We start from the raw sequence: 27,207 nt of genomic DNA, 5'->3' as shown, positions 1-27,207 counted from the left end.
TACAAAGAACTTTCCGAACGTTGCTGACTCAGGGGGATATTCACAAGGTGAGGAATCCACAGGCAGATACTGTATCCACCAGAAAAAGCGTTACCGAAGACTTTACATGCTCATGGATTTGTGAAGGCACCAAGAAAAAATCCTTAGGATTCCCCTTTCTTTGTCCGCCTTTCTTTCTACTTTGCTTTCTGAAAGGAGCAGTATTTCCACTGGTTTCTGCATTAGCACTTTCAGAGCCTTGGTACTGGACCTTCATTGGCTCACATTACCCCTCACTTCCTTGTTTTGAGTCATATTAAGGCCATATACAAATCTCTACAATGTCCAGAAAATATAACTATACTATACATAAGATAACAAACATTTCACTCAACTTATTAAGTGCTATTTGAAAGTGGGAGACAAATATGTGTGTAGAGTGAATCAAAGATGAATACTCCAATATAAGTAAGACTTTCATAGAGTGAGCAGGAGATGCTGTTTATTCTTAACTCAGACTGTCTTTAATTCACTCCCATATTAGGGTTTTATTTTCCAGTGCCTTGGTAAGTGCATGGCCAGCTGTGATGATACTGCACTGATTTTACCCTTCCTTCGAAGCATGTTCGAATCTACTAGGTTCATCGCAACGCCTTACCATGCAGTAAGTATCAAGTGCATTTCTTACAATTTATCATAGATTTATTTCCCTGTACGACCACAACAAAAACAAGTTGAGAAGGTAGTCATATGGGCTGTGGAGCATCTGGATGTACATTGTGTAGGTTTGTAACTTCATTCATAGAGCTTGATGGTAAATTATTGATGACCGGTGAAACATTCCTCACTCAGTACTTCCTCTCACCCAAAAGTGTGATTTTGTACTCCGTGCATAGCCAAATTATAGTAGAGTGAAACCCCTCTACAGAGTAGATGAGGACTAAGTTAGCAGAAACTAAATGTAGAGCTCCTTTTTTCAGGTGACTAATAATGCATTTCATCAAGGATAGTTAGGAGCCTCTTTAGATGATCTCTCTTGATAGAAGCCAGTGTTTGAACAAGATAAATCAAGTTTAATCAATGTTGCAGATAAAGTGGTGAAAGACATAAAGCTATGTGAAGGCTTTGAAATGACTCTCTCAGAAAGGCCTTCAAAATAGACAACAGTAGACATGAGGAAAAAAGGATAAGCACCGCTTCTAAAGAAATCGCACTCCTTTGTTGTAAAGAAGGCTTGTGTATTGAACTGTCCTTGCAGTTCCTTTATGTGAAACACCAGAGAGAACAATGTGACAGAAAACAAATAGTGACGAAACTCTCATCTTATTGTCCAAAGATGCTTTTTAAGTAGCATGGTAAAGGCCCTCCAGCATAGCTGTATAAAGGTATCCTTAAATCATGCTTTCAGGCCACTGAATATATTTGCTCTTCGGTTGTATGTTCTTACAACGCATTCCGTTGCAACGCATGCCTTTACCACGCATGCGTTACAACGGAATGGTTTTTCAACGCATAACCCTTTCCTCTAATTCTTGCGTGGTGACGTTGTACGTCGTTAAGAGGAAGCGAAAGTTTCTTTCCGTTTCCTCTTAAATGACGCCGATTTCCTGCACTTTCTTACGTGGTTTCAGGTGAGGTTTTTGTTTGGGGGGAGACCCCCCCAAGCCCCCCTTTTTTATTTTGAAACTTTACCACATATGCCTTTACTACTTACCTCTTAGTAAAGGTATGCGTGGTAAAGGCTTTCGTGTTAACCACCATGCGTTGTAATGCATGCGTGGTTAATGCATTTGTGGAAACGGCCGCGTTTTAGTGGCCGTTTCCCTTGCTTTACTAGTTGACAATCATTCACCAATACCAGCTGTAAACACTGAATGTGAAATCAAGAACCAGCTTTATCCTTTCTTTCAAATATGAAATCTCTTGTACTAAATGCCTGTGTTTGGTTAATGTCTATTGTCTCCCTGAGGCTGTGAGTTGTCTTTCCTTATTTGCAGGGCATAGTAATTGGTTTCCAAACATGTGCCAAGGTTCATCCTTTCGCATGCCGGCAGGTACTTGAAGCGTACAAGGGTTATCTTTCTGATATTGAGCTGGTAAGAACCATGCATCTCTTTCTGTCTCATATTTCAAACTTTCCTCAGCAGCGGCGGTTCACATTTATTAAATGTATTTTACAATTAGATAAAGGTTTACGAGAAAGAAAAGCTAAAATATGTCTAAAGACGTAGGCAGTCTACAATTCCGAAAACAAAACTGTATCAAATAAATGGCCAGTGCAGCTTCCATTCCTCATGTGTATATAACATTTGTTGAAGAAATTTAGAAATTTGTTTAGAAAATTTATTTTGAAGGGGCTTATGATACCAAATGCAACACTTTCTTAAATTTACCATAAAAACAAGTCATTCAACCTTTACTTTCTTCTTTGATTTACTCATGACTTCAGAAGTAATAGAGCACCAACGGAAATGCCACCCTCCAAGACAACTTACATTTAGGAATGTGGGTGTTCAATACAAGACCAGGTCTAAGACCAGGCCCTGGACTCAAGGGGGGAGTGGTACTCGATATCAAACAACAGGCCTGGGTAAAGGCTGGGCTCTGTATCTACAGAATACAGTTACATTGAGGAAAGGTATGCGGCTGAGTCCATATTCTATAGCACACAGCTTACTGTGCTCTAAACTCCTACTGAAATGGTGACTGGCCCAGGCCAGGAGGCAACCGGCACCAGCACTGGTGTGTTGTGTTAAAGGACTACCTCTCCTGTCTGAGGATGGGCCTTCATGAGGGCAACGTGAACAACCCACCCTGACACATGGGTAAGGCAGTGTGATTGCGTTGTAGGGGCAGAGAACCACACATATCCCCTATGCCTAGGACAAGGCCAGGGAGGATCATTGTATTTGGGGGCTGGGTGACACTGAGGCCAGGGTTGATTTAGGCAGCCAGGTAAGGCAATATTCACTGGATCATTGGTTTTGCAGGGCATTTTCTTCGTGGCGTTCCTGCCGCCTTTGAGGTTGTGTGTGTGTGTGTGTGTGTGTGTGTGTGTGTGTGTGTGAATAAGAGTTAGGGTAAGGGTAATGGTACACATTAAAGTTAGGTGTAGAGTTAATGTAAGCATAAAGGATAGATATTGACTTCAGGTTGCGTATATTGTGCCTGTTACGGAACAGTTCTTGATTAATGTTAGTCTTAGGGATAACTTTATGGCTAGAGATGAAGTATGGGCATGATACAGGGTTAGGGTAAAGAATTTTGTTCAGCATACTTTGCTGGAACAAACTAGGTTCAGGTCTGTGAAAAGTGGTGGGTATATTATCCTCCTAGTGTTAGGGGGTTTGGGTTTCGGTTATAGTACATAATAGTAATGGGCAAGTGATAGAGATAGCATTATGGTTAGACATAGGATTTTGGATTTGTGTACCTTACAACAAGAATAAAATCCTACAAAATCATTTTCAGATACTTATACAGCATTAAAATTTCAAATATCAGTTTCCCACTTTTCTTTTTGTATTTTTTTCCTCTATATTTAATTTCTAAATTTTAACCTAAATACCACTGGCAGGGGACAAGTTTCTTTTGAGCAGACAGGTGCACGAGGTAGTGCTGCCCAAAAGTTCTTTGACACCATAATTCAACTTTGAGTGAATAATTTATGTTGCCTGTGCCACCACAGTTGTATAGCACAGAAAAAGAATTGTGTTTAAACTTTATCATAACCAACAGCCATTACACATCCCTCACTTATTTCACAGTACATTGCGTACCAGGGCAAGTGGAAGCTGCACTCCAATAAATGCGCCAATAGCTATGACAAAATATGTGTTTGTTAATGCATGAAACCTATGAGCTGCACCCTTTAAATATAATAAAAATAAGCTGTATAAGTTTATAAATGATATTAAGTGTGATGGATCGATATCTGAAATTTAGGTTTTCGTTTGAAGTTTGGCAGTGCCCAGAAGCTGCATGAAGTCGTCACTAGATGGATGAAATTACTTTTTCCGACTGGTTAAAGATCCGCTTTCTGGCAAAGCTCTTAACCTACAAAAGTGGTTACTTCATAGGTCTTTGCTCTAGACAGCGCGCGTGCGCTGCTCTAACCAGCCTGCCCATAGGCTTCCCTTTAGCTGCCCCAATCGTCACTCCATTCGTCCGTGGCATGAATACATTATGCCTCTTCCTGTACTGAACCCCCCTGAAAGCACCAGCCAATTACTTATCTGTTAACACAGTGGCCATTTTAGGTACTCATTTTGGGAATACTTTTTCCATTGGTTAGAACTACTGTGCACGGTGGTTACAGGCGCACTCTCTCGTTGATCTTGGAAATACTTGTTTTTTTATTGTTATCTTGTGCCTTTATCTCAACACATTATTGGCTCAGGTTGGTTTTCCGTTTTTCGTGTTTCCGTTGTTCAGCAGGTGCCCCTTTATGGCAGCTGCTTCATTGATCTAAGGGGTATCGCAAATAAATTGGAATTTCAACAGCACAATGCCTGTCGTCTAAAAAGCTGTTTTTCTGTAGTGAGAGCATAATTCTGACAATGCCCAATGCTGTGTTGGCTAAAACACCGCTTCTAAGTTGTGAAAATCAAATAGGAGCGCTCAGTCAGATCACATTGGAAGCAAGCCTGCCTATAGGACCTGGCAGTAAGATCATAGATGGGACCAAGCAAGATGTGAAAACATGGGGTACACGCTGCATAGGGCTGCAGTCTTCTCTGCAGGTTTCGTTCTCACCCAGCAGAAACATTCAGTTTACTCGTATACTTTCTTTCTGCTCTCCTCCTTCTGACTCTGCGCACATGTTCATGTTTAACAGCCTGAACACCGGAATAATAATAATGTATGTTTTCATTTATAGCTCATGTAACTGCATTTTTGTAGTTTCATAGCATTGCCGCACGTCTTGCAGATAATGTTTTTAACAACCCAGGCACAAATAGATATCACATAGGCCGAGGGCTTTAAGTGGGCTGGGTCTTGCTGGTGCACCAGCTGTTCTAAAAAGCAAGTGCCGGGACGTGTCCTTATTGGGGTCTCCATTTTTGCCCGCACCCTCCAGGCAGAAACCTCTGTTTTGTCTGATTCCTCTTTTTTTGCTGGAATGTCTGCTCTGATCCCGCTGCTTAGGGGAAGTTCCTTGCTACAGGGAAGCATGGGTCTTTTACCATTGCAACAGAAGAGCAAACCGCTGCACTCCAATAGGTAAATCAATTGTCAAATGGTGAAACCCGGTGAAAATAATTTTTAGGTGCTCAGGATAACACCTTCCGGTTCCATGAGGTGTGGCACAAACAATGAAGAAGAAGTCTTACCAAAGAGTAAGAAGCTGTCCTGAGCACTCTTTAAAGCACGGTCGTGCGTAGTATAAAGTTAATTGTTAGGAAACTGATGAGTTTTTAGAAAAAGGTTTATTCCTTATTGTAAATCCAAATGCAGGTTCATGGTAACAAAAAGCTTATTTTCATATTTCATAAATCCATTTTAAAGCAGATCCATTGTAAATTCATGGGATGAAATTAACACATGGTAAGATGGAAAAACCCCAATGCATTTCGTTCTACATTAGAACTTCTTCAGGGGGATATAGTTTCTAAAAAGAAAAGAAGAAAAAAGACTTTGTCGATCGCTGTAATGTACAGGAACTTGAAAAACACGCAAAAGTGCGCCCAGTGAAAAACGAAGAGTTAGGAGGGCCACCACCCGTCACGTGATCAACACACCATGTGAAGACGCCAGGTTAAACCCGTGGAATAGGTAAATAAACTGGATAAATACGAGAGTAGACATCAAAAGTGACAAATGAGGGTTGTAGACCACAGTGTATGAAATGTTTACAAGTGAAACGACAATCATTAATAATGTGCAGAAAATAGTCAAAAAGAACCAGGCGAACGCGAAGTTGACAAGAAGAAAAGCCCAAGAATAACACCCGGTGATATTGGTAACTCGCCACCATGAAATAACAAAACGCGTGAAGAAACTTACCCATTACCAAAGACGAACGCGCGTGTATAGAAGAACACGTCGGTAGTGCGGGACACAACCCGGAAGACGCCAGTGAAGGACTAGCATCCGTAATCAAGAACCCCAGGTGAGTAATAAAAATAGAAGTAGGACCAGAAACAGCTCAAGCGAGAAAACTGTGACACGAGATAACTTAAAGTAATAATAGAAAACGGACCAGAGATACAGGAACAAACCCCCATGGGTGAAAAAATAGACAGAAAAGAAATACCCTAAACAAAAGGAACGTAGGCACTCACTCAAAACGCCAAAGGAAAATATGTGTGAAAAGAATAAAGAATACAAAGAAATGCATAATCAGTATCTAAATAACCACTATGGGTCATATACACAGTAAAAACGAAATCATCAATAAACAAAATACTGGGCACAGTAAAAACAATATAAACAACACACAGGTCAAAGAGAGATCTCATAACAAGCGAAAAGATTAAAGATGGCAACTAAGTTCAATTTTATCATTTAGCCCCTTCGGTTGAAGGGCTTGTAAAAAGTAAATCCAGTGTAGCTCACGTTGCAGCATGTGCTTGGTGTTGTCTCTGTGTGGAATTTTTTCGACCATTTCCAAAATTAAATAGCGGATTTGGCTGGGATTATGCGAGTGTGACACAAAGTGAGCAGCCAGACTTGATTTCAAATTCTTAGTCCTGATGTTGCTGCGATGCTCATTCAGTCTGATTTTGATTTTTCTTTCAGTTTTTCCCACATATGGGAGGCCACACGGGCATTTAAGCATATAGATGACATTAGCCGAGTCACAGGTGGCAGAGACTTTAAGATGAATTGGTGTTCCTTTAGAAGGGTGACATAGTATATTGCCTGGTATAATGCTATTGCAATGGCCACAGTTGTGGCAAGGAATAGTGCCTTTGTATGTCACTACGTTTTGCAACGGAGGATGTTTCAGTAGTGATTGTACATTTTTTGACCGTTGATAAGCAAAAATAGGAGGTTTCTCAAAAATGTTATTGAAATCTTTCTCTAAATTAAGCATGGGCCAGTGTTTGCGAATCACTTCTTTGATCTTTTTGGATTGCGTAGAAAATTTAGATACAAAAACTGTACGATTCTCATCATCAAGGGTAGTTTGTTTTGGTTTCAACAAGTCATCCCTGTTAACTTTATACTACGCACGACCGTGCTTTAAAGAGTGCTCAGGACAGCTTCTTACTCTTTGGTAAGACTTCTTCTTCATCTTTTACCATTGCAACATACTCTGCAGAACAGCAATATAATGCAGAGTACATTATTACAGTGTTCACTACAAATGACATTAACTGTCATTGTCCTCTACTAGGGAAGGTTTCTGCCCTTCATGTGCTTGTATACTTCTGCAATTAAGGCAACGATTATGCTTACATGCTGTTGTTGCACAAAAGGACATATGACTTGCCAGGCCAGACCAAGGTCACGTTATGCTTTTTTCTTTCTTTTTTTTCTGGCAGTTTATATAGTGTAAGCTTGGCCCTAGGGCACTAAAGGGCTTTACATGTAAACCATATATTTTTACGTGACAACTGTTCTGCAGGAAGAAATGCTTTGAGTGTGTAATCGAGGTATTGAAGCATATATTTTGTTAAACACCAAGGTTGTTCAAAATAAGTTGTGCAGGAAAAAAAGTTATGAGAGAAAGGCAAGGACTTTACTTGAATATCCTGCGTTAAACTCAGCAAAAACAGAAGATGGCCTATTTAAACTAACCTTTTCAAATCCTCCCTTTGATAACCAGCCCCCATTGAGAGAGAAAAGACTTAAAAGGAAGCAAATTATTTGAAAAGGGCATGGAAATGTTCACCCTCAGATATAGCGAATGGAAATACACACCATTGACAAAGCTGACAACCTGGGCTTGTTGTATCAGCCATGTAACTTGCTGTATTATATATCTGGGTGCAATGACAGCAGCTCCAAAATACTAGTGGGGAGGCACACTATACAGAAGCACATATTTTTTGCTTACATGTTTTAAGCCACATCCGTAATCTTCTTGCCACGCCCCTTTGAGGGACTCACCAGTTTTTTCATACCACTTGAAGCCCTGCATAGGCCTTTCATCGTAGGCCAGGGTTTATTTAATGAAGCATGCTACAAACAGTAACTTGCTACATTTTTTTTTTCTTTCTGAGCATGATGAGCTGCCAACTGTGGTCGACTTTTATGTTTATGGTAATTCAGCATTAGTCGTATCATGTTGGAAATTTGTAAAACACGCCCTGGCAGCCGGGGCTGCCGCAAATTGCTGGACTCTTTGTTTCAAATTTTTTTAGGCTAGTCTTGTTCATTATTCTATGATTCTTACTCCTTTGGCCTTGCACCCCTCACACTGCAGTGGAATTGAAAATGTGAGCATTTAATTGTCCCTTTCCACCGCCCACCTGGGCTCTGCAGGTAGGGCCTTTTCCTGCAAAGTGTGGCCCGCACTGAAGTGGCCTCCCACTCCGTGCACTGCCTGGTCAATAAAACATGAGCATTGCGTATTTTTCTCAGAAAGTAAATGTAGGTCAAACGGTTAGTATGTGTATGGAAATGAGTGGCAAACTGTAAGGTACTACACAATAAACATTTTGGTAACTGTCAAAGTCATTTTACACTCATTATCTGATCCAATGAATCCTGTTACATATGTTTCTGGTATTATATTGATTATACCATAATTGCATGTACATGTGATTTTTCTAGGATTACCTTCGTGGGCATTCTTCCAAGGGCAGGATGACATATTGAACATTTAGTGACACCCATATTTTCTGCATCTACAAATCAGTCAACTGCCCCCACACCGTGGTCAAAACACACACAGCCATTTTGTTTGTCGGGAATGCTGCTACCACCAATTCATAAACTACAATGTCTGCTTGCTCATTCAATCTTGCTCTCTGTCTCACTCTGAGAACACGGAAGAGAACACATATGCCCTTGTACAGGCAAAGCATTGCCACGCTATTTGGTATCTCTCTGATGGTAAACCACGCAGCTGGATAAAGTCATGTTTTTTAGGCCTCAGCTCTAGACGGAGCATATGGGCTGTCTCAAACCGAGACATGCTGCATCTACTGGATGGGCTTTAGCCTGCCCATGGGCTTCCCATTTGCTGCTACCATCATCACTCTTCAGTTATATCCACATATTCCAGAGCACACGATGCCACATATTTCCTCTACACAGCTTCACACCATGCCATACAATTCCACAACAAACAATTCCAATCTAACACATCACTCACTCCCTTGCACTATCATCAACCCTGTCATCACTTCCCTACACACCCACTGCCTCTCTCATCTCTCCTTCAGACTCCCAGTACCCCCTCTCATCTTACAATACCGCTGATCTCTCCCTCCCTCACGCTCCCTGTCTTCTCTCTATACTGCCTGCTCACATCCGCTACCTTCCTGTACCTCCTCACGCTCTTCACTGGTCCACCTCTCGCCTCCCCCCCTATTATTGGTGCCCCTTCCACTTGTACCTCTATCTCTCTCTCTCTTACTCTCTCTCACTGCTCTCTCTCACTCTCTCATGCACTCTTCCTGCCTCTCTCATACGGTTCACTTGAGTTCTCAAGCACAGTTTCCATACCATGCCTTTTCACAAATTTCTGTCCCTCAAACCCACACTCTCCTCTTATTCTTTAACTGTTTTGCTTTCCTGCATAAATATGTGCCCCCACTTTATGCATCTATGGCCTCCTCTCCCCTTCTTTCTCACATACACTTTCTGCTCCTCTATCTCAAATTTCTGTCCCTCAAACCCACACTCTCCTCTTATTCTTCAGGTGTTTTCCGCATACACATGTGCTCCCGTTTATGCATCTGTGGCCTGCTCTCCCCTTCTTTCTCACATACTCTTTCTGCTCTTCTATCTAAAATTCAATCACCATTTCCTGCACAAACTACCTATCCCTCTCTATCATCCATTTCTATCTATTTTGTGCAGCTCTCACCCCTATCTATTCACAATGCACCGCAATTCCACTACACAAATACACCACACACTTCCACTCCACACAATTTCAAAACTAACAACTTGAATACAACCAACATAATTCCACTGGACACCACATACATCCACTACACTCCAAACCAAAAAACATAAGTAAAAGACATTGTCATTTACGTCTATAGCTCTAACCCGTGCAAATTCGAGACCTATTGTAAAATCATGCAAGCTAATATATGTGAAGGTCTCTGCTCATTGGCTGGGGGTATGACAATGGTGATTAAGATGATCAGTGGCTAACAAAAGCAAGACAATGAAAGGCTCAGATTAGATGAATAGTTTAGAGAAATGCAACAGCACCAAAAAGCGGGAAGAAAGGTGTCTGAGAATATGTCAGTCACAACAGCAGTCCCAGCTCTAGCTAGTTACTCTAACACTTTACACTGGTATTGCATGTATGTATGCATAGATATTTCTATAATCTGAACTTCAGAAATATTGGAGTGTTGATAGATGGGCCAGCCCATCAAATAATGAACTCCATTTGGGCAGGGCAGTGGAAGCATGTACTCCACTGACCTGGTAGCCATACAGCTCACCGTATTGAGGGATTTCTGACAGCCTGAAAATCCCATGATAGGTTGTAGGACTTCAGTCAATAATATTAAAAGTTGGGGAAAAGTCCAGCTGGCACAACTGCAGGGTCAGCTTTGACATCGAAGTGAACAGATTGGTTGAGTTTCATTGCTGCAATTTCACACTGGTTCAAGAGCAGTTATTGCGCAAGAGGAAATTCTTGTTGAGTTTTCCTGTAGCTGGATAGTAATTTCTTTATTTTTTGAAAATTCTTTTTATTGAGTTTTCAACACATTTAAGATCACACTACTGTATCACTGCATAGCACTCCATCCCATGCCCCCCTTGCACAACATCCCATTTAGTTCTGGAATACCATGAAGGAAATGTCAGTTAAGTCTGCTGTTACCAATCCGGTTCACTATAGATGGATATGTGCCATGGACAACTGTGCACTTTCCACCAAGAACCTCCTATGGGTGGCCAGCTCCGGGTGTTTTGGGCTGTACTTTCCACTGTCCCCAGATTCTATCATACTTTTGTGGTTACCCTCTGGATCTGTACACTGCTTCCGCAGCTAAAGAGCAGTTATACCATCCCTTTTGGCTACTTTGAGATTGTGGGGGGCCTGCATCTCCAATGGCCCGCTTTGTGACGTTTAGCAAAAACACAACTGGTCCCAATCATCAGTTTTTGTCCCCTTACCCATCCCATCCCAGAAATACTTCCATGATAGCCAACGTGGGATTGTGTTCTATCAGAAATCGGCATACCCTTTGTAGGTTAGGGTATTGCAGGATCTAATACACCTGAATCATCCATACCACATGCATGAAGGAGCTTCTGGTCTGTCCATAAAGGAAAATATTCAGGGCAGCTGTCCCTCCCCATACTTCATAGCCTCTCAGGGGTTTAATATATTCTTTAACCTGGTCTATTCTCAGGTGAGGCAATATTACCCATTTTCGGCTGCCATTGTTTACCTTAATCCATTTGTCATCATCCAAGGGCTTCAGGTCTGACTCATATCTTTCCTGCAATTTGTTTAGCCGGTCTGGGACATTTAGCACCAGAATTCTGTATAAGCAAGATCTGCCTTTCCTACCAATAGTTAACATCATGAGTCAGATTTCTAATGGACTGTACTCTTGTGAGCGCTGTTATGTGGCCTGTGTGCCTAACCAGTGCATGTCCGCACAGTAGGTAAATAAACAACTGGGATCTCTGTAAATCCTCTTTAGCTTCAAGTTGGTCATAGAACATCATATGGTATGTCTGCCAGATGTCTCCCTATTTACAGATCCCAAATTTATCTCAGGGCCCAGCAGCCCTACCGTTTCCGTTGGGCATGTACCCATGCACAACAGCTTCTTCCTAGTAGGCAACCTCCAGTTAATCAATGGAATGGCTGGAACGGCTAAAATGGCTGGAATAGTGGGCAGGAGAAACTCCCCATACAGCCAAAACTCTGGTGCTTACCCGGTAAAGGGAGTCTGCTTAAGTTTCGTGGCTGGGTCCCCCGGTCCCCAAAGATCCAGTCATTAACCGCCAGCAGCTGAGCTGAGCTGCCCAGTATTATAGTCTGATGTCTACTGCCCCTAGTCCGCCATCACAAAGGATTGAATGCACTCCTTATGAGAGATTCATGGCACCGGTCCTCCCTACTTGTAGCTATTGATGTTGAACTGTAGGGTTGTAAACCAAAGGGTAAGGATTTTCTGGAGGTATTGTGGCAAAACATACAACAGCTGTGGCAATGCCACCATTTTGAAGAGGGCTATACAACCTCATCATGGAAGGAAGCAACAGTGGTCTCAATCTTTAAAGAAAGGTGCAAAACGTGACCTGGCATGCCAAAGGCCCATTTAGTTGATAGATGCCCCAGATAAGGTTTTGGGCAGAGTCCTCCTTGCACGCTTGAAAGATTGGGCAACAGAAAATTGGATTCTGTCCAATACTCAATATGGTTTTAGGAGAGGGCGGGGTACAACTGAACAATATCTTAATTCATCTTTAATCATTAATAAGCACAGAAGGTCCTTGAAGAGTTCTGTCCATCTGGCCTTCATGGACCTATCTGGTGCTTTTGACACTGTCAACCGAGATAAATTATGGGCTATGTTGGAAGGTATGGGTGTGGAAAAAGCGTTAGTAACCCTACTCCCCAGTCGTCACTCCGGTACAACAGTCATAGTAAGATATGGCAGTAAAGCGGAAAAAACACATACTTAGATGCCTGTCAGGTTTTAGCACATTACACAGAAAAGGTAAGTAACTTCTCATACTTGGGCAATCTTTTTAGCAAACTGTTGAGATGGGAACCTCTTTTAACCATAAGGGCACAGCAGACAAGTAGGGTGATGGATGCACTATTCCGTTTTGCTTCTAAATTGGGGACAACTTTTTGTCTTTATTGCATTGTCCCTAGGGAGCTGGGGATCTTGTCCTTTTTCCTGTTTGAAAATTAATAAAAGATTTAAACCATACATTGGGGCACAAGCCTGTGAAGGAACTAATTACCCTTTATAGCCAAATGTCTCTCTATTGCCAGGTATGGAGCTGGGGTTTGGGGCTACGCTAAAAACCAACAGTTTGTAGGAATCGAAAATAAATTCATGAAAAGATTACTGATGCTCCCAAAAAGTGTTCCTACCTCTTTTGCCATACAGAACTTAACTAGAATTTATGGAAGACCGTATAGGCAGTGCCCCTTTTCTTCTATAGGCCTTGATAGGGACCTCTGAGGATTTAATAGTTTCATGTGATGTTATTAAAGATTTCCAAAAATCAGACAATGTTTTAAAGGTTCCATGGTTTTAATATTTAGAGAGGATTTACCATGAGATTGGTCTGGAATACTTTATTGAAAACCCTGAAGGAATTCCTCTAAATGTCAAAGGAGTTTTCAAGGAGGCATACTGCTCCAGGGGCAATAGGCTTATTAGTTACCAACATGACAATATTGGAGTCCCCTGTTTGCTTCCTGCCCCTGCACAATGTTATCTATTTATTTCTAATAAGTTCCAGTTCTGATTTTATCTAACCAGGTTCTGTTTATGCACTGTGCACTTTGTTGCCGGCATTTCCTCGCCAAGGAGGGTGATCAAACAAGGTTATGCTCTGCCCATGTGATAACGTCTCAGTTTAAAGAACTATGGACTTTGTATTATTTTGCACATTGTATAAATCAGAGAGAACTAGATTTCTGCTCCCATTACTAAGAAATACTCACTCTTGCTCGTATTGATGGTTTTAACTTCTTACCGTCTTTGGCTACGGCTGAAATCTGTATTGCAGTAGCTAATTACATAAGAGACTCCATTACGATCAGATAGCCTTAGGAGTACAATCTGTACAGAGATTTTACCTTTTTATGATGAATTGTGTATGTATTGTATTTTAATCATATTAATTTGTAAATCTTTTCATGGTTCTCTGAGTTGAAATAAAGTTATTCTTGACTTGACTGGCTCTATACTCCATTATGATCGGGGGGAGATCTATCTCACCATATTTCCCTTAATTTTGCGTGTCAACGGGGTCATATTCCTGTCCCAGGTTTCCTATGGGTCTCATGTGTTAGAAATTGGGTTTCTGGTTGACAAAAGAATGCAGCCTGTCCAAGCAGAAGCGGTAATCCTAGTCAGGGTAAGCTAGATCCACACTAAAAGATAACCTGTGTTCACCCTGTGGTAGCTTGGCACAGAGCAATGAGGCTTATATAAAGAGGCAATGTGTAAAGTGTTTGTGCAACACACAAACACACAGCAACAGAAAAAATACCCCACAAAAAGACTCCATACACGTTTAGAAATACTAACAAAACAAGACCAAAATGACAAAAATCCAATGTATAGAAGTTGAGATATTAAATGTTAAAGGAATACATGCAGTGAAACGCTTAGAAGCAAGTAGCATTAAAAAAGTTACTTTACATCGTGCTGGACCGGGTCAAAGTCAACGTTCAGGCTGACCGCGTGGAAGGGCAGGCCAGCTACAGGTCCCATGCAGGACCTAGTGATCAAATTACCTTTCCTGGTCACAAACAGTGAGATGAGTCGATCTGTTCCACGTAGTGATGGCGATGTGTCAGTTCGGAAGATGGGTGCTTTAGTCGAGAGGTGTTGAGTGATGTGCCTCACCAGACTCTGCCACACAGTCGAGGGGATGCCTCGATCTCACCAAGCTGCAGTGGCGGAGATGCGCTGTCCGATGCATTAATCTCTAGAGGCAAAGTGCTGGTTCAAATGTGATGTGGCAATGAAACTCCAGCAACAGTGTTGATCGCTGGTTCTATTACACACAGACAGGAGATGCGCCAAATTCCATGTTGCAAGTATCTGGGCCACTTCCAGTAAGCTTCAAACAACGAAAGAGTGTAAATCAATAAATGTATAGAAGCACAAAAGGAGAGAAGATGAGTATGCAAGTCTTATTAGATTTGTATAGGAAGCCCTCACTCACCACCCTGGTTGGTGACATGCTTCATTATCGGGCCCACCGGGAGAAGCTGAATGCCTCCCCGGTGTGCTACAACGCCAGGATTACTGCGGAGCTGGTTAGTTGTGAAGATTATGTAAATGTGAAAAGGGTTTAAAAATGTCCAGATTGTGTCTCACATAAAAACTTTATTCTGTGGCCAATCTGACATATTAAAAGCAATGTGTTTAGGAAACTACCAAGTTAATTGTTTGGCTGTTTCCACTTAAAGTGGGGTCAACATGTTTCTGCCCTTGATGTGTGATTTACTGGGCATTCGTCAGGACCATGGGGAGTGTACCTCGGCGGTATGGGCACGCTAAGGCCCACCCTGACCAGAGGACGTGAAAGTTAAAAATCAGTGTAAAAAAAGGTGCAAAATGAACAAACCAACAAGTTGTGGGAAAATTACCTCATAATCAGAGGAACCTGTATAGTTTGAAAAATAAAAGATCCACGCCCCCATAGGTCTCGGGAGGGGGGTGGAGGCGAAAATGGCACACCGCCTGCAACGCCTGGCACCCGTTCAATACCTGCGTGTAGCCTCTAACCGGACCACTTCCAGTAAGTTCAGGCACAGGAGCAGGGGTAAGGACTTTGATATCCCTGATTCTCAAGCAACAGGAGGCAAGCCACAAGCACCTGGAGATCACTTGGCGGTAAGGCAGAGTCAAGCTCTCCTTCAGCAGAGTCCGAGAACAGCAGACAGCAGGGCAACGCAAGATAGAAGCAGGCCTTTCAAGCTTGCAGTCTAAAAATGAGTCATTTGAGCACCACAACAGTCCTTCTGATAGATTCAGTTCAAGATCTAGAAGTGTCTGATTTTCGGGGTGGGGGTCAAAGACCCAGTACTTATACCCAAAAGTGCCTTTGATGTGAGGGTGTGACTTCAAAGCAGCCCTCTGAAGTGCATAGATTCTCCTTTCAACTCAGTCCTGTCCATCAGGGATAATCTGTCCTTTTAGTGAGGACAGGAGACTGCCTATTCAAGTGACGTGTTGGACCCTCCCTTCCACCCCGCCCAAGCAAGGCCATCAGAATGCAGACATATTTAGATGGGTACTCAGATCCATCTATCCTTTATGTGTTGTGGCGGTCTTGCTTGAATGCACAAAGTGTAGCTGTCACCCACCCCAGACCTATATTAGAGACGGGCTGTCACGCACAAAAAGCAGTAAGTGCAATGTCTACTTTCTAATAGTGCTGTAAATAAATAGAGCCTAAAAAGAGCCCGTTTGACTAGGGCCTGTGCAATGTGTCTTGCATGAGACGTAGTATTGTGACCTAACTCAACCCTAAAGTACCCAACTTTTCCCCCAACAACCCTCTAATCAACACTTCTAAAGAGAAAGCATCTGTCGCCCCAAAAACAAGCAACCTGAATAGGAACAACATACAATACAACATAGTACTCTATCAAAATAAAGAAATCACCATAGTCTTGTGTAGCAGGGAGTGATTTGCCCCAAGACAGCCCCTCTTTACAGATGCAATGTGTCTCTTCTTTGTCAGCGAATGAGAATAAACTTGTAGCTCTACATGGAAGAAAGGAAGGAAAGGGACCAAACTCTATACCACTGAATAACATCTCATCATCCACTGGTAGTGTCCCCTCCCCCATGATCACCAGAGCTCTCTGAGGAGGATGCTCTATGTCTGTCCTCCAGTTGTGACCACAGTTGGCCTTCTATCAGTCTGCTGAGTTTCCTCCTAGAGTGGGATGGTTGACCCCCTTCGGCCTCCCAAATTGTCATTGGCTCCTTAGTTGATATGGGCAGTTATTTCCTCTCCGCCGCTCAGTCCCAGAGCTCTTCCGGACTCTTAAACAAAATGGTTCTCCACTGATACATTACTTTCAGTTTGGCAGGGTACATCAGCATATATTAAATGTCCTTAGCCCTAACTTTTCACTTAACCTCTAAGAAAGATGTAAGAAGGGGCTGCACTTTACCTGCATAATCGGGGGAGAGCGTAACCATAGAGTTGGTGCAATGGACGTTGTTGTGCCTGCCGCAGGATATAGTCTGTCCATAAGGTACAGTATACTGATGGTAATGCCTCTAGGCGGTCTCCCTGGCTGTGGCCTTAGGGCCAGTGCCCTGTGCGCCCTTTCCAGAATGAAGTATGAGGATAGCTCACAATCCATGATGCAGGTTCTGAAGTATTCTGTGGGGAATTTCTCTCATGTTGCCCACCCCCTCTTTTCTACTCTGGGCCACCAAATCAGCTGGGCTGTTACAAGCCCATGGGGGTGCTTAAAATGAAAGGTGGTCCCTACCACTCCCCTCCCATGTGGCTGTATCCTCTCCCTTGCGAGTCAAGAGTCAATGCAGAGGTAGAGGTAAGTCGCTGCAGTGAGATTGCAGCTCCAGGTTGTGTCTGTTGGCGGCATGTCCATCTCCCGGCAGGTCGTTGTTTGCATAATAAGTTTCTCTCATCCCCGACTCCCTGCATGGGCTTAGGTTGGCCAAAGGGGACAAGTGTAGCGGGCACCACATGGATGTTTGCATCCAAGAAAAGGTTGCCCCATAGTTGGCTCAACCAGGCTTCAGTTTCAGTCCTAGCCACGTGTGGTGACCAGTCCATCTCCTCCACTCTAAGGTGCCTGTTACATTGTTACAGGCCACCACCTGGAAGTGAAAGCAGCAATGTGCCACACCTCAGCCACGCGCCTGTCTTCTCTCCCTCTCACGCTCCAGGAGTCGATGCAGAGAGGGTTTGCCACTGTGGGTTTACAGCTCCAGGTGGTGTTTGCCTCTGGCAGGCCCATCTACAGGTAGGCCGTATGAACACCCAGGCCGTCGATTTCAGAAATTGGCTCTCTCATCCAGGGCTCCCTGGATAGGTTTGGGTGGGCCAAAGGGGGTGATTATAGGGCCACTGCACTGGTGCCTGCAACTGAAAATAGGTCATCTAAGGTTCGGATTCAGCAAGGTTCTAGGAGCTGGCATGTAGCTCGCTCAAAATGCGGCTACCATCTTCGGCTGCTTGGCCACGTCCTCCAATAATTTCTTTCTTGATTTCTTTACAATGTAGTGGAGGTGAGTGATCTGTCAATGGTAGGCGAGCCCTTTGGGAGCCAGGATAGTTTTTATCAGATAAGGTAGAAACTGTATTGTTTAGAAACAGCCATACAAGATTTCTTAGGTAAAGAGCAGAGTGAGCACTTATGGTAGCAGCACACGTATACACTGCCAAATCACTATTATTCACTGTTACTGCATCTTTGATCCATTACTCACATAAGCAATATTTCACTCACACATATGTTCTGCTTTTAGGTGATGAGTACAAGGTGCTAAGGATGTGAAATGCCAAAATAGGAGTGAACATAGTATGCTGTTTCTTGTACATATGTTTTTTATTTGCTTGAGGTGTGCAGCCTTTCATGACTTTCATCTTCAAGACTCATGACAGTCTACATTTGTTTACAATGGTCTTGGTAATGCTGATCTTTTTTATTATATTTTCAGGATCCAGATAATCTGCTTGAAGAACTACCACCACCAGAATACAGGGATGACTTCCACATCCCCAACTTTTTACCGGAGAAACATGTGAGTTTTCTTTAAAATACACTACCATCATGTTCATGTGCCTTCTCTCTCAAATTCTGTTTCTTCCATACCATCTTCACAAACAAAGTACATCCACGTGATATCACATGAATAACTTCCCAAGGAAACTATCCTCCATTCTCAGAAACACAAGGAATTCTTTACGTTATTAACAAGGAGTGAATGGTGAAGCAACTCAATCCGTCTCTCATCACTGGTACCCTTAGAGAGCTAGAGCTGATTTCTTAACTTCAAAGCTGGTTTTAGTGCACAGTGTAAATGTACAGAGGTGGAATTTATCTCCTGAAGGAAAAAGAGATTATTTAAAACAATTACCCTTCTGACTACTATACTAACCTCTTCTGTGAAACAAAATACACTGGGGTTGATCCAATTTGTGGGCGAGCAAGGATCCATGGGCTAAAAATTCCCTTTCACAATAGGAGCAAATGTAGCTTTTTCTATCCTCACTTCTAGACTAGACAAAGAATTTGGCTGGCCTTGGCTTTACTCAATGGAGAAAAAAGCTCCTATTCCTTGGGGTCAACCATTTACTGGCAATGCCCACAATTTGAGTTTTTTGAGAAAAATAAGTCAACTGTTATACATGTTGTCATGTCTAAATAGCCTTCTTGTTTCCATTCTCTCTATCTACCAGCTTGAGGACATGATCAAAATGATGAAAAGCACTCTCAGGTTGTGCGAGTTCATACTTTCTAAGTAGGGTGAGGTAAGATTTTGATGCTTTTTTCCTGTCAATGTGAGTGAGAGTGTGAGTACTGTCAGACTAAAAGGATCACACAACAAACCATCACTTATCGATGGGGGTCACTGGAATGTAATGTAAATGTAGGGTGGAGTTGTAGAGAGCTGCTTGTCACCCGTGAGGGTCTCCAGGCACTTCTTCCATACAATAATGGGTTTACTATACTTGCCAAACAATACACCCTATGCTACATAGTTTACAGTTTTTTTACAAATAAATGTTTTGCTAGTTTAGAAGAATCAACTATTACACATGGTGTTGCTCTGTGGCAAATGTTAACTACTCACCTGAATTTATCACCCATGTGTTATACTGGTACTAGAGAGGCAAAACATTTTGCGAGAACAGCATTAATATTTGATAAAACAGCAAAATAGTATTGTCACAGAATGTACTACATTATGCTGCATAATTTGCACTGTGTTCCATAATTTGGCCTTCCTATGTGTCTCATGAATAACAATATTGTGGGACACTAATATCATTGATAAAAAAATCAAGAGACAAAATATCAAAAGGTAAGTATGTAAAGATTTTCTGTACCTAATTCAACATATGTGTACCAAAATACATATACATATATCTTTATTTATTTGGAGAAAAGAATGGCAAATGTATATGTCCCTTTGTGCGTTTACCCTTTAATATTTTGTCCCTCGATATTTTGTCCACAGTATTACTGTGTCACGATATTCTTGTACTAGACGTTCAAGAGTACAATCGGCCCTTCTTAGTCTCATAATTCCAGAGCCACTTATAATAAAAGGACTTTGATTACTGTTTTAAATTACATTACAGTTATGAGGGTTGAAAAGGAACGAAATACATAGGTTTTCAAGAGCCTAGGGAAATATGTAACCAACAATGGAACTAGCGAGACTGAGCGATCACATCCCATTGGTGCTGGAGGAGGAGAGATTTCGGGGAAGGGTTGTCCAAAGAACTCATCATCATAAAAGAAACACCTCTATTTTGGGGAAAATTGGGTGTAAAACCTTTTAGAAGAGAACTACTTTACCAATTCAGAGATTCATCATGTGAGAATAGAGCCACCAAGAGCTTAGCTGTAATTCCTCTATGGATGCTTTGTGATTGCACAGAAGAGCAAAATAATTCTGCAAATGTGGTACAGATGCAAAGGGGGGCCCATGAGTAAGCATCGTTATCTGCCCCCTTGAGCCCGCCCAACACTGTCATGGAAACATGGACCGACTGACCTCTAGTTGGCAGTCACGACCGCCTAATTATGATGCAACCACACATGGTGCGGTCACATACTTACATTTCCCTATGGGAGCATGTGTTGTGGCTATAAATCAGCTGTAGCACAAGCTCCCATAGAGAAATGGGAGGCTGTGTTCCTCCCTGCACCACGTGGCAGGCACCTCAAGGTGCCCCCTTGGACCCCAACCTGAGGCCGCAACAGAAGGAGCCCTGCTAGAGGCCCCCAAACACGCTTTCCAAAAGGGTTTCCATGTCGGAAGCCGACATGGAAAGTCTGCCCCGGAAACCGTGCATCATAATTAGGTCTCACGGTTTTATGGTATTTATTATTTGAACATTTCCGTCTGTATTTGTCCATATTTCTTTTGTGGCCAGCTTATTGGTATTTATCCATATTTAATTTGTGTTGTTTAAATAGATGAGGTGATAACTCGTGTATTTCTGCATTTATTTAACAGATAAATGTGGACTCATACTTAAATGCCTGTCAGGTTTTAGCACATTACACAGTAAAAAAATATAAAGATAATAAACTCACATTAAAGAAATAGTGTAACAACACACATACATGTTGAGATATGCAGTAATTTAAGGACATATCATTGAGTTTTGTAGCTCCCCTTGCTGTCATTATGTACAGCTACTGGCCTGAAAGTGATTAATCTCAGCATGATGAATCACTCAAAAGAAGCGAAATTATCTGTATTTTTCCACTTTCAAAAATAAATACAGACAGGGGAGACAGTGTTTTCTGTCTGTGTTTATCTGTAAAAATCAGACAAAGCGGAAATCAGGGAACCCTAATCATAATATGGACGGTATAAAAATGCATCCATATGAATTAAGGGCCAGACTCCGCCGGCCGACGGGCTCCTTGAGCCTGTTGGAAGCCAGCTGGAATGACTGGCCAGTTTCATTTCCGACAACTGAAATTGTATTTATGGGGTCAATAGTGAAACCAACCATCTCGGTCGGAAAGCTTCCGTTTCGACCGAGATCGTAATCGACCCCTAGGACTGACATTTATCAGGCCTGTTTCACATTGGTAAAAATAATCTGTATGATTCCAAAACAACAGGGTGTGACACTGGAGAAGACAAGAGGCACCTGCTGGAGTACAATATTGTATGGCAGCACATTTTTATAAACTGCCTTACCTCTTGTCATGTTTGAAGAGTCACAATCTCTTCAGTGCTGACTCCCCCGTCACCTTGGTGAACGTTATTCAAATTCTTTGCAAGCCAAAGTTGAACACAGAGCAAAATATATTTTATGAGCTCCTGGTGCCTCCATTGCTTGCTGGACTGTGAGGATGGGCAATTGCCTACTTGACCTATCTGACCTTGTACTTTTTCAACTTTCAGGTTTCAACCTACTTACCATTTCTTTGGCCTTTGATTCGACCACTGCGACTGATACCACTGACAAAATGTATTGAAGATCCCTAACCATCTGCCTTTCTCATAAACATTCATTGCTGAAACACAATATCCCACCAGAGGACATCCAGAGAACCATTAGAAATCATTGAACAGTAAAGCTACACCAGCCATAGAGAAACATGAAGATTTGACTTTTGTGATTTGGCGAAGGACGACAACCCGCATCTCAGGAGTATGGCTGAGGATCACTTTGAATGATACCGAAGCACTACTTCCCCCTGGTCTGGTGCTCCTACATGAAATCATTCACCAATATCATCCATGATATGTTAGTTCATAATAACGAGCAATACTAAGCAGTTGTTCAATAGTCACTGTACAGCCATGGTGAATTTTAAATTGCTTACTATTTGTAATGTAAATCTTACTGTTTAACATGTTTGTATTGCAAATGGTCTTGTGCAAACTCTCGGAATGTGAACATTGTACATTATTTTATGTAATTTAATTTAATTTAAATGTTTTAAAAATTAAATCACTCTTGTCTTTAATGATGACTCTCATATATTCTTGGTTACATGACTGGCATAATCCTTCAAGACAGAGTTTCAAAACTAAGTAGGTGTGGGACATGTTGCATCACAATGCGTCACTCTTGAAAAATCACTCTCAGCAATGTTTTTCTATGCAGAATTTAGGATTTGGATGGAACATGCTTCTTCAATCACATTCAAAAGTTTGAAACACAGAGACCCACTGGTCTTTGTCTATTAGTTCGCTTGGCTCAGATCTGTGCAAGGGAAGTAATATGAAAAAAACAATTCTGTTCATTAGACTAATTTGTAGGCCTGGGCGGTAAACTCTGCTACCCTTGAGGAGTTTGTGGACTTTTTCTAACTCTGCACTCCCCATGGACCTCAGAGCTTCTAAAAACTCAGCATAGAGGTGTGCAGCAGATTCTTTCCTCTCTCATGGCTCGCCAATATTGAGTTAGCAAGAGCGAGCTAGGAAAATCCAATGCTAGACTATCCCTCGGTGAGATTTCTCATTGCGAGGGGTCGCGGTAGATCATTACTGCTCATGTTGAGAAACATGCCACTTGCATTGAGGAAGCTGCCACTCGAGTAGAACATCTCAAGTGGCAGAAGGATGCACCCTTTTGAGCTAAAAATCAGCAGTGCAACTTACCTCACTCCATCGCTTGCGGAACTCCATGGAGAGTTTTTTGGTCACTCCACAAACTCTGGCCAGGCCTCCTACTTTGTCCCTTGTTTACGAAAACGCTTATGCCAGCCATTAAGAATCTAGGAAACCGCATTTACACAAACCACTATAAAAATAAATTCCATGTTGATCACATTTAGGAATCTTCTTTGGCTATTCTCAACGAACATCGTAATTTGGGGTGTTCAACGGACAAAAAGAATCTTACTGTTTAAACATACATCTTTCTTAAAGAAATAAATAAAGGACAAAGCTAAAAAAAGTGGATCTGTGCACAAGCCCCTAACTTGCATGAGAACTTTACCCCAAATTATTTTTTCTACTCCTGACTCATTCTAAGAAGGAAGATATATACCTCAGGGTCACATGACTTCTCTGTCACAGGTCAGAGACGAGATCATTAGAAAACAAACCCCTGCCACTGTGTGTCTCAAAATGTGTGTCTCAAAATGTGCTTGTTGTTTAGCAAAAGTGGGAGGGATGGGATCAGATAAGCAGGATGAGGGTTTGGTGCTTTTTATGGCAGGCTTAATACTGCAATCTCTGGAGGGATTTCTTTCCTCATGATGCCCCTCATTACTTCGTCTTTACTTGATACATGAAAACTCATGTCATATGGTATAGTGCCTCACTAAAGGCCTTTACTAACTGACTCTTGGGGTACAAGTCTTGAAGGCCTAAGGAGATTTGATTGTGTGAAAATTTTCATAACAATATGATTGTGCTACTTTTATTCACTTAATCTCCCTGTGCCTTAAAAAATGAATGTGTCCCTCTGTAATGCAACTGGTGTTCATGTGAGGAGCTCTGATACCTTTGGGTCAAGTGTGCCCTATATACAACTGAAAAGAAAGTGCTTCACCCAACAACAGGGTGCCAGGCTCACTCACCAAACAATGGGGTTTCATGCCGTTCTAATAGGAAACAGCCATAACCAGGCGAAAGTACAATATAACCCTTTCTCTCCTAAGGAGAGGGAGAAAGGCTTTCTAGAGAACTGGGAGCAGTACTTGTTCAAAGGACATCCCATCTGATGAGGTAGAGGCCATTCTTGGGTGGTAAAAAGGAGTGCAGGTGGTTTTACATAGCTTTACTGATCTGACAACAATGGTAGGCTTGAATTCACTAACAAAATATAATATTTAGTATTTTTCTTCTTTCATCCCAAATTTATTGTGACATTGTTAGTACTGGTCTTGTTGAGATGACTGTTGTAATACTTAGATAATACTAGAGGATAGGATTTAATGAAAACCCATTATATTAATTATCTATTGCCTGTATAATGAATTGAGTAGACACAATTGGGGTAGGCACATCATAGTTCCTCCAACATCTCTGTTAGGTGTGCTCACAAATGGGCTTTCTTCTAATGTGTATGGTCCTCGGGGACGGGTATGAGATGACTGTGTGCTTTCCCTTACCTGCAGTAACGCACACATATTCCTACAGCTCTGGGAACTAGCAAAACCTAGCCAGGTGTGCCTTTAGAAAGGAGTGATATGAACCAGTGGTACCCTATATTGGCCAGTTCACTGGTTGCTACAAATTTCAAATTTGAGTGACATACTAATGTGTTTGGAAGACCCATGTGTACTTATAAATCTTCCATAGAATCAAGTCCCCTTATCCCTTAGGGCTTTTTAAGTGTAACATATACAAAAGAAACCTGAGATAAGAACCAGTACCTGAATGTTACTAAATTGTGGCTGATGAAGTAAATATTCCACAGAAAATGCATCCTGTGGTTACTATCTACTTGACAGGGAATAGATATCCTGCTGACAGAAGAAGAGGTCTCATTCATTATAGGGACATCTCCACTCTTTAAATCTATCATTAATGAGTAGCTGTAGCTGTAGCTGACAGTAAAACCCGATGAAAAAAAATCACTTGCTATTACACCTGCCCAAAATCATCCTTACTAATGCAAAGAGCTTCTCCTAGCATATTCAGAGCTCACAAAGTAATACCAGGGAGGGTTACCACATATCATGGAGCCAGGGTGGGTGAGTCTATTAATGCTAGCAGTCAGCAATGACCAGCTTTAGTGGAATACACCTCTCACCTAGCAAGAGACCAATAGTAATTAGTGGTCAGCAGGAACATTCTACAAGAGGTTATAAATGTTTACTGACAGCTGAGACAATATGTATTCATGAACTAAGACTGCAGCAGGCCTACTTCACTTGTTACTCCTACCCCGATTAATTCATTGACTATAATGGTTACAGGGTACAATGAGATTTTCAGGTGTCACAAATTCAATTACAAAGAGTACCTGGGGCATCGGCATGCACCAGTTTACAGCTGCACTGCATACAGACAATCAATCGTCTCAGTAAAAAATTCAGTAATCTTATGAGTAATCCTTTTCATCTAATTTTATCTGTGTTCAATTTAAAGTTCAAACAGAGAGAATGTGATTTAAAATCTTTCAATGCTCCAAGAATGCCCGTCTGGCCTTTGTCCAACAGCTCCGTGTATCACATTTCAATTTGAGTAACCAGATTTAAAGTCCACCCAATGCATTTTGGGCTACAGACCCTTTGTCAGGGGTAACTGGAAATTTAGAACAACCCATCAGGAACCATGTATAAATTGTTAGACTCTTCAAAATAAATGTAAAATGTTATGCATATTGTACTCAAACATATATTTTCTCAAAATATGTGTGCCTATTATCAATTAATTAAAATTGAAAATTAGTGAAAAATTACCCATGCTGTTCATATATGTATATGTGCCTTTACACCGCAAAATGAATAAAGCACCAAAAAGTGAATGAAACAAATGTGAATAAACCCTGTGTTAAAATCAAACACTATTTATAAAAAACCTAACCCAAACACCCAGCTCAAGAGTTCTATGAACGTTGTTTTTAGTCATCTCTGACTCAGCCTTACAACCTTCAGTGGAGCCGCTTGTTAAATAGTACATGCCTGTAACGCATTGAAAGAATAACCTTTGGGCCACAACCGCAGAACGGACCACAGTCAACTCTCAAGCTGTGTGAAAAAGGCTGCTTTATTGAAAACAGGTGCATCTAACAAAAAAAAAACCTTGGCCTTTGCCTCCCAAAACTAAACCTCTATATACATGCTTCATCTACGTATCCCCCTCGACCACCCCTAAGGTTTCCACTCCCTTCTCCTGTCTTTGCAACTATTTAGCAACCCCAACTCAGTCAATCACGGTTGTCCCTTTAAACCCTGTAACCTCTTCTCTACCTGTCAAAAGATCTACCTAACTCAGTATCTCCTATCCTACTCGTATTACCTGCTCCTGGAGTAACTTGTTCCCAACTATAAAGTGAACTGTAAAATTGAACAGAACTAGCTTCCAGACGCCATGAACCAGCTTCAAGTGACAACCAATTACAATGCATTTTCACTCCCCCGATGCACCTGTACCCAACAAATTCGGCCATCCATCCCATAATAACCAAAATAACCCCCCCATCTTACCTTCTAAAGGGTCGGTAGGAGGGGATCGGAAACTGTCCCTAACTGCCGGCTGCCATGTCACCTTACAAAATGGTAACACAGCCTCCAAAAATGTCCAGCTAAAACACCCAAGCACATAACCCAAGTGCAGCCCATAGAGAGACCAATTTGTCGCAGGCTGCACCAATGGCCCAAAAACCCTGGGAGTGCGAGCCTCCCCAAAGCCCCATTGGGCCACATGCCCAGAATGGACCACAATCAAATCTCAAGATGTGTGAAAAAGGACACTTTATTGAAAACAGGGGCATCTTACAAAAAACATAACCTTGTCCTATGCCTCACAAGACTAAACCCCGCTATAAATCTTTCATCTACATATCCTCCACCCCCACCCCTAAAGTTTCCCCGCCCTTCTCCTTTCTTTGCAACTATTTAACAACCCCAACTCAGTCAATAACTGGTGACCCTTTAAATCCTGTAACATCTTCTCTACCTGTCTAAAAATCTACCTAACTAAGTATCTCCTATCCTACCCTTATTATCTGCTCCTGGAGTAACCTGTTCCCAACCATAAAGTGAACAGGAAAACTGTA

General features: G+C 41.8%; 1 protein-coding gene across 1 annotated transcript; it reads left to right on the top strand.

The window, feature by feature from the left end:
• Positions 1 to 417: 417 nt before the first annotated feature.
• LOC144827451 (uncharacterized) lies at positions 418 to 22,495 on the top strand. The gene is made up of 5 exons (XM_078685757.1): positions 418 to 643; positions 1,977 to 2,075; positions 18,489 to 18,572; positions 19,231 to 19,302; positions 21,927 to 22,495. Exons 1-4 carry the CDS (start codon positions 554 to 556, stop codon positions 19,294 to 19,296), a joined length of 339 nt encoding a protein of 112 aa, XP_078541883.1. The 5' UTR covers positions 418 to 553; the 3' UTR covers positions 19,297 to 19,302; positions 21,927 to 22,495.
• Positions 22,496 to 27,207: the final 4,712 nt, after the last annotated feature.

The sequence above is a fragment of the Lissotriton helveticus genome, chromosome 4_1 (genome assembly GCF_964261635.1).
Source record: "Lissotriton helveticus chromosome 4_1, aLisHel1.1, whole genome shotgun sequence".
Lineage (NCBI taxonomy): Eukaryota > Metazoa > Chordata > Amphibia > Caudata > Salamandridae > Lissotriton > Lissotriton helveticus.
Note: the sequence above shows the minus strand (reverse complement) of the source record. Positions and strands in the feature narration are given on the sequence as shown.

Excerpts from the sequence above, each read along its gene's own strand:
- LOC144827451 (XM_078685757.1), top strand. The coding sequence starts at position 554 with ATGGCCAGCTGTGATGATACTGCACTGATTTTACCCTTCCTTCGAAGC. Across the intron at positions 644-1,976 it reads TCGCAACGCCTTACCATGCA|GGCATAGTAATTGGTTTCCA; the intron begins GTAAGTATCAAG and ends CCTTATTTGCAG. Across the intron at positions 18,573-19,230 it reads ACTTTTTACCGGAGAAACAT|CTTGAGGACATGATCAAAAT; the intron begins GTGAGTTTTCTT and ends TCTATCTACCAG.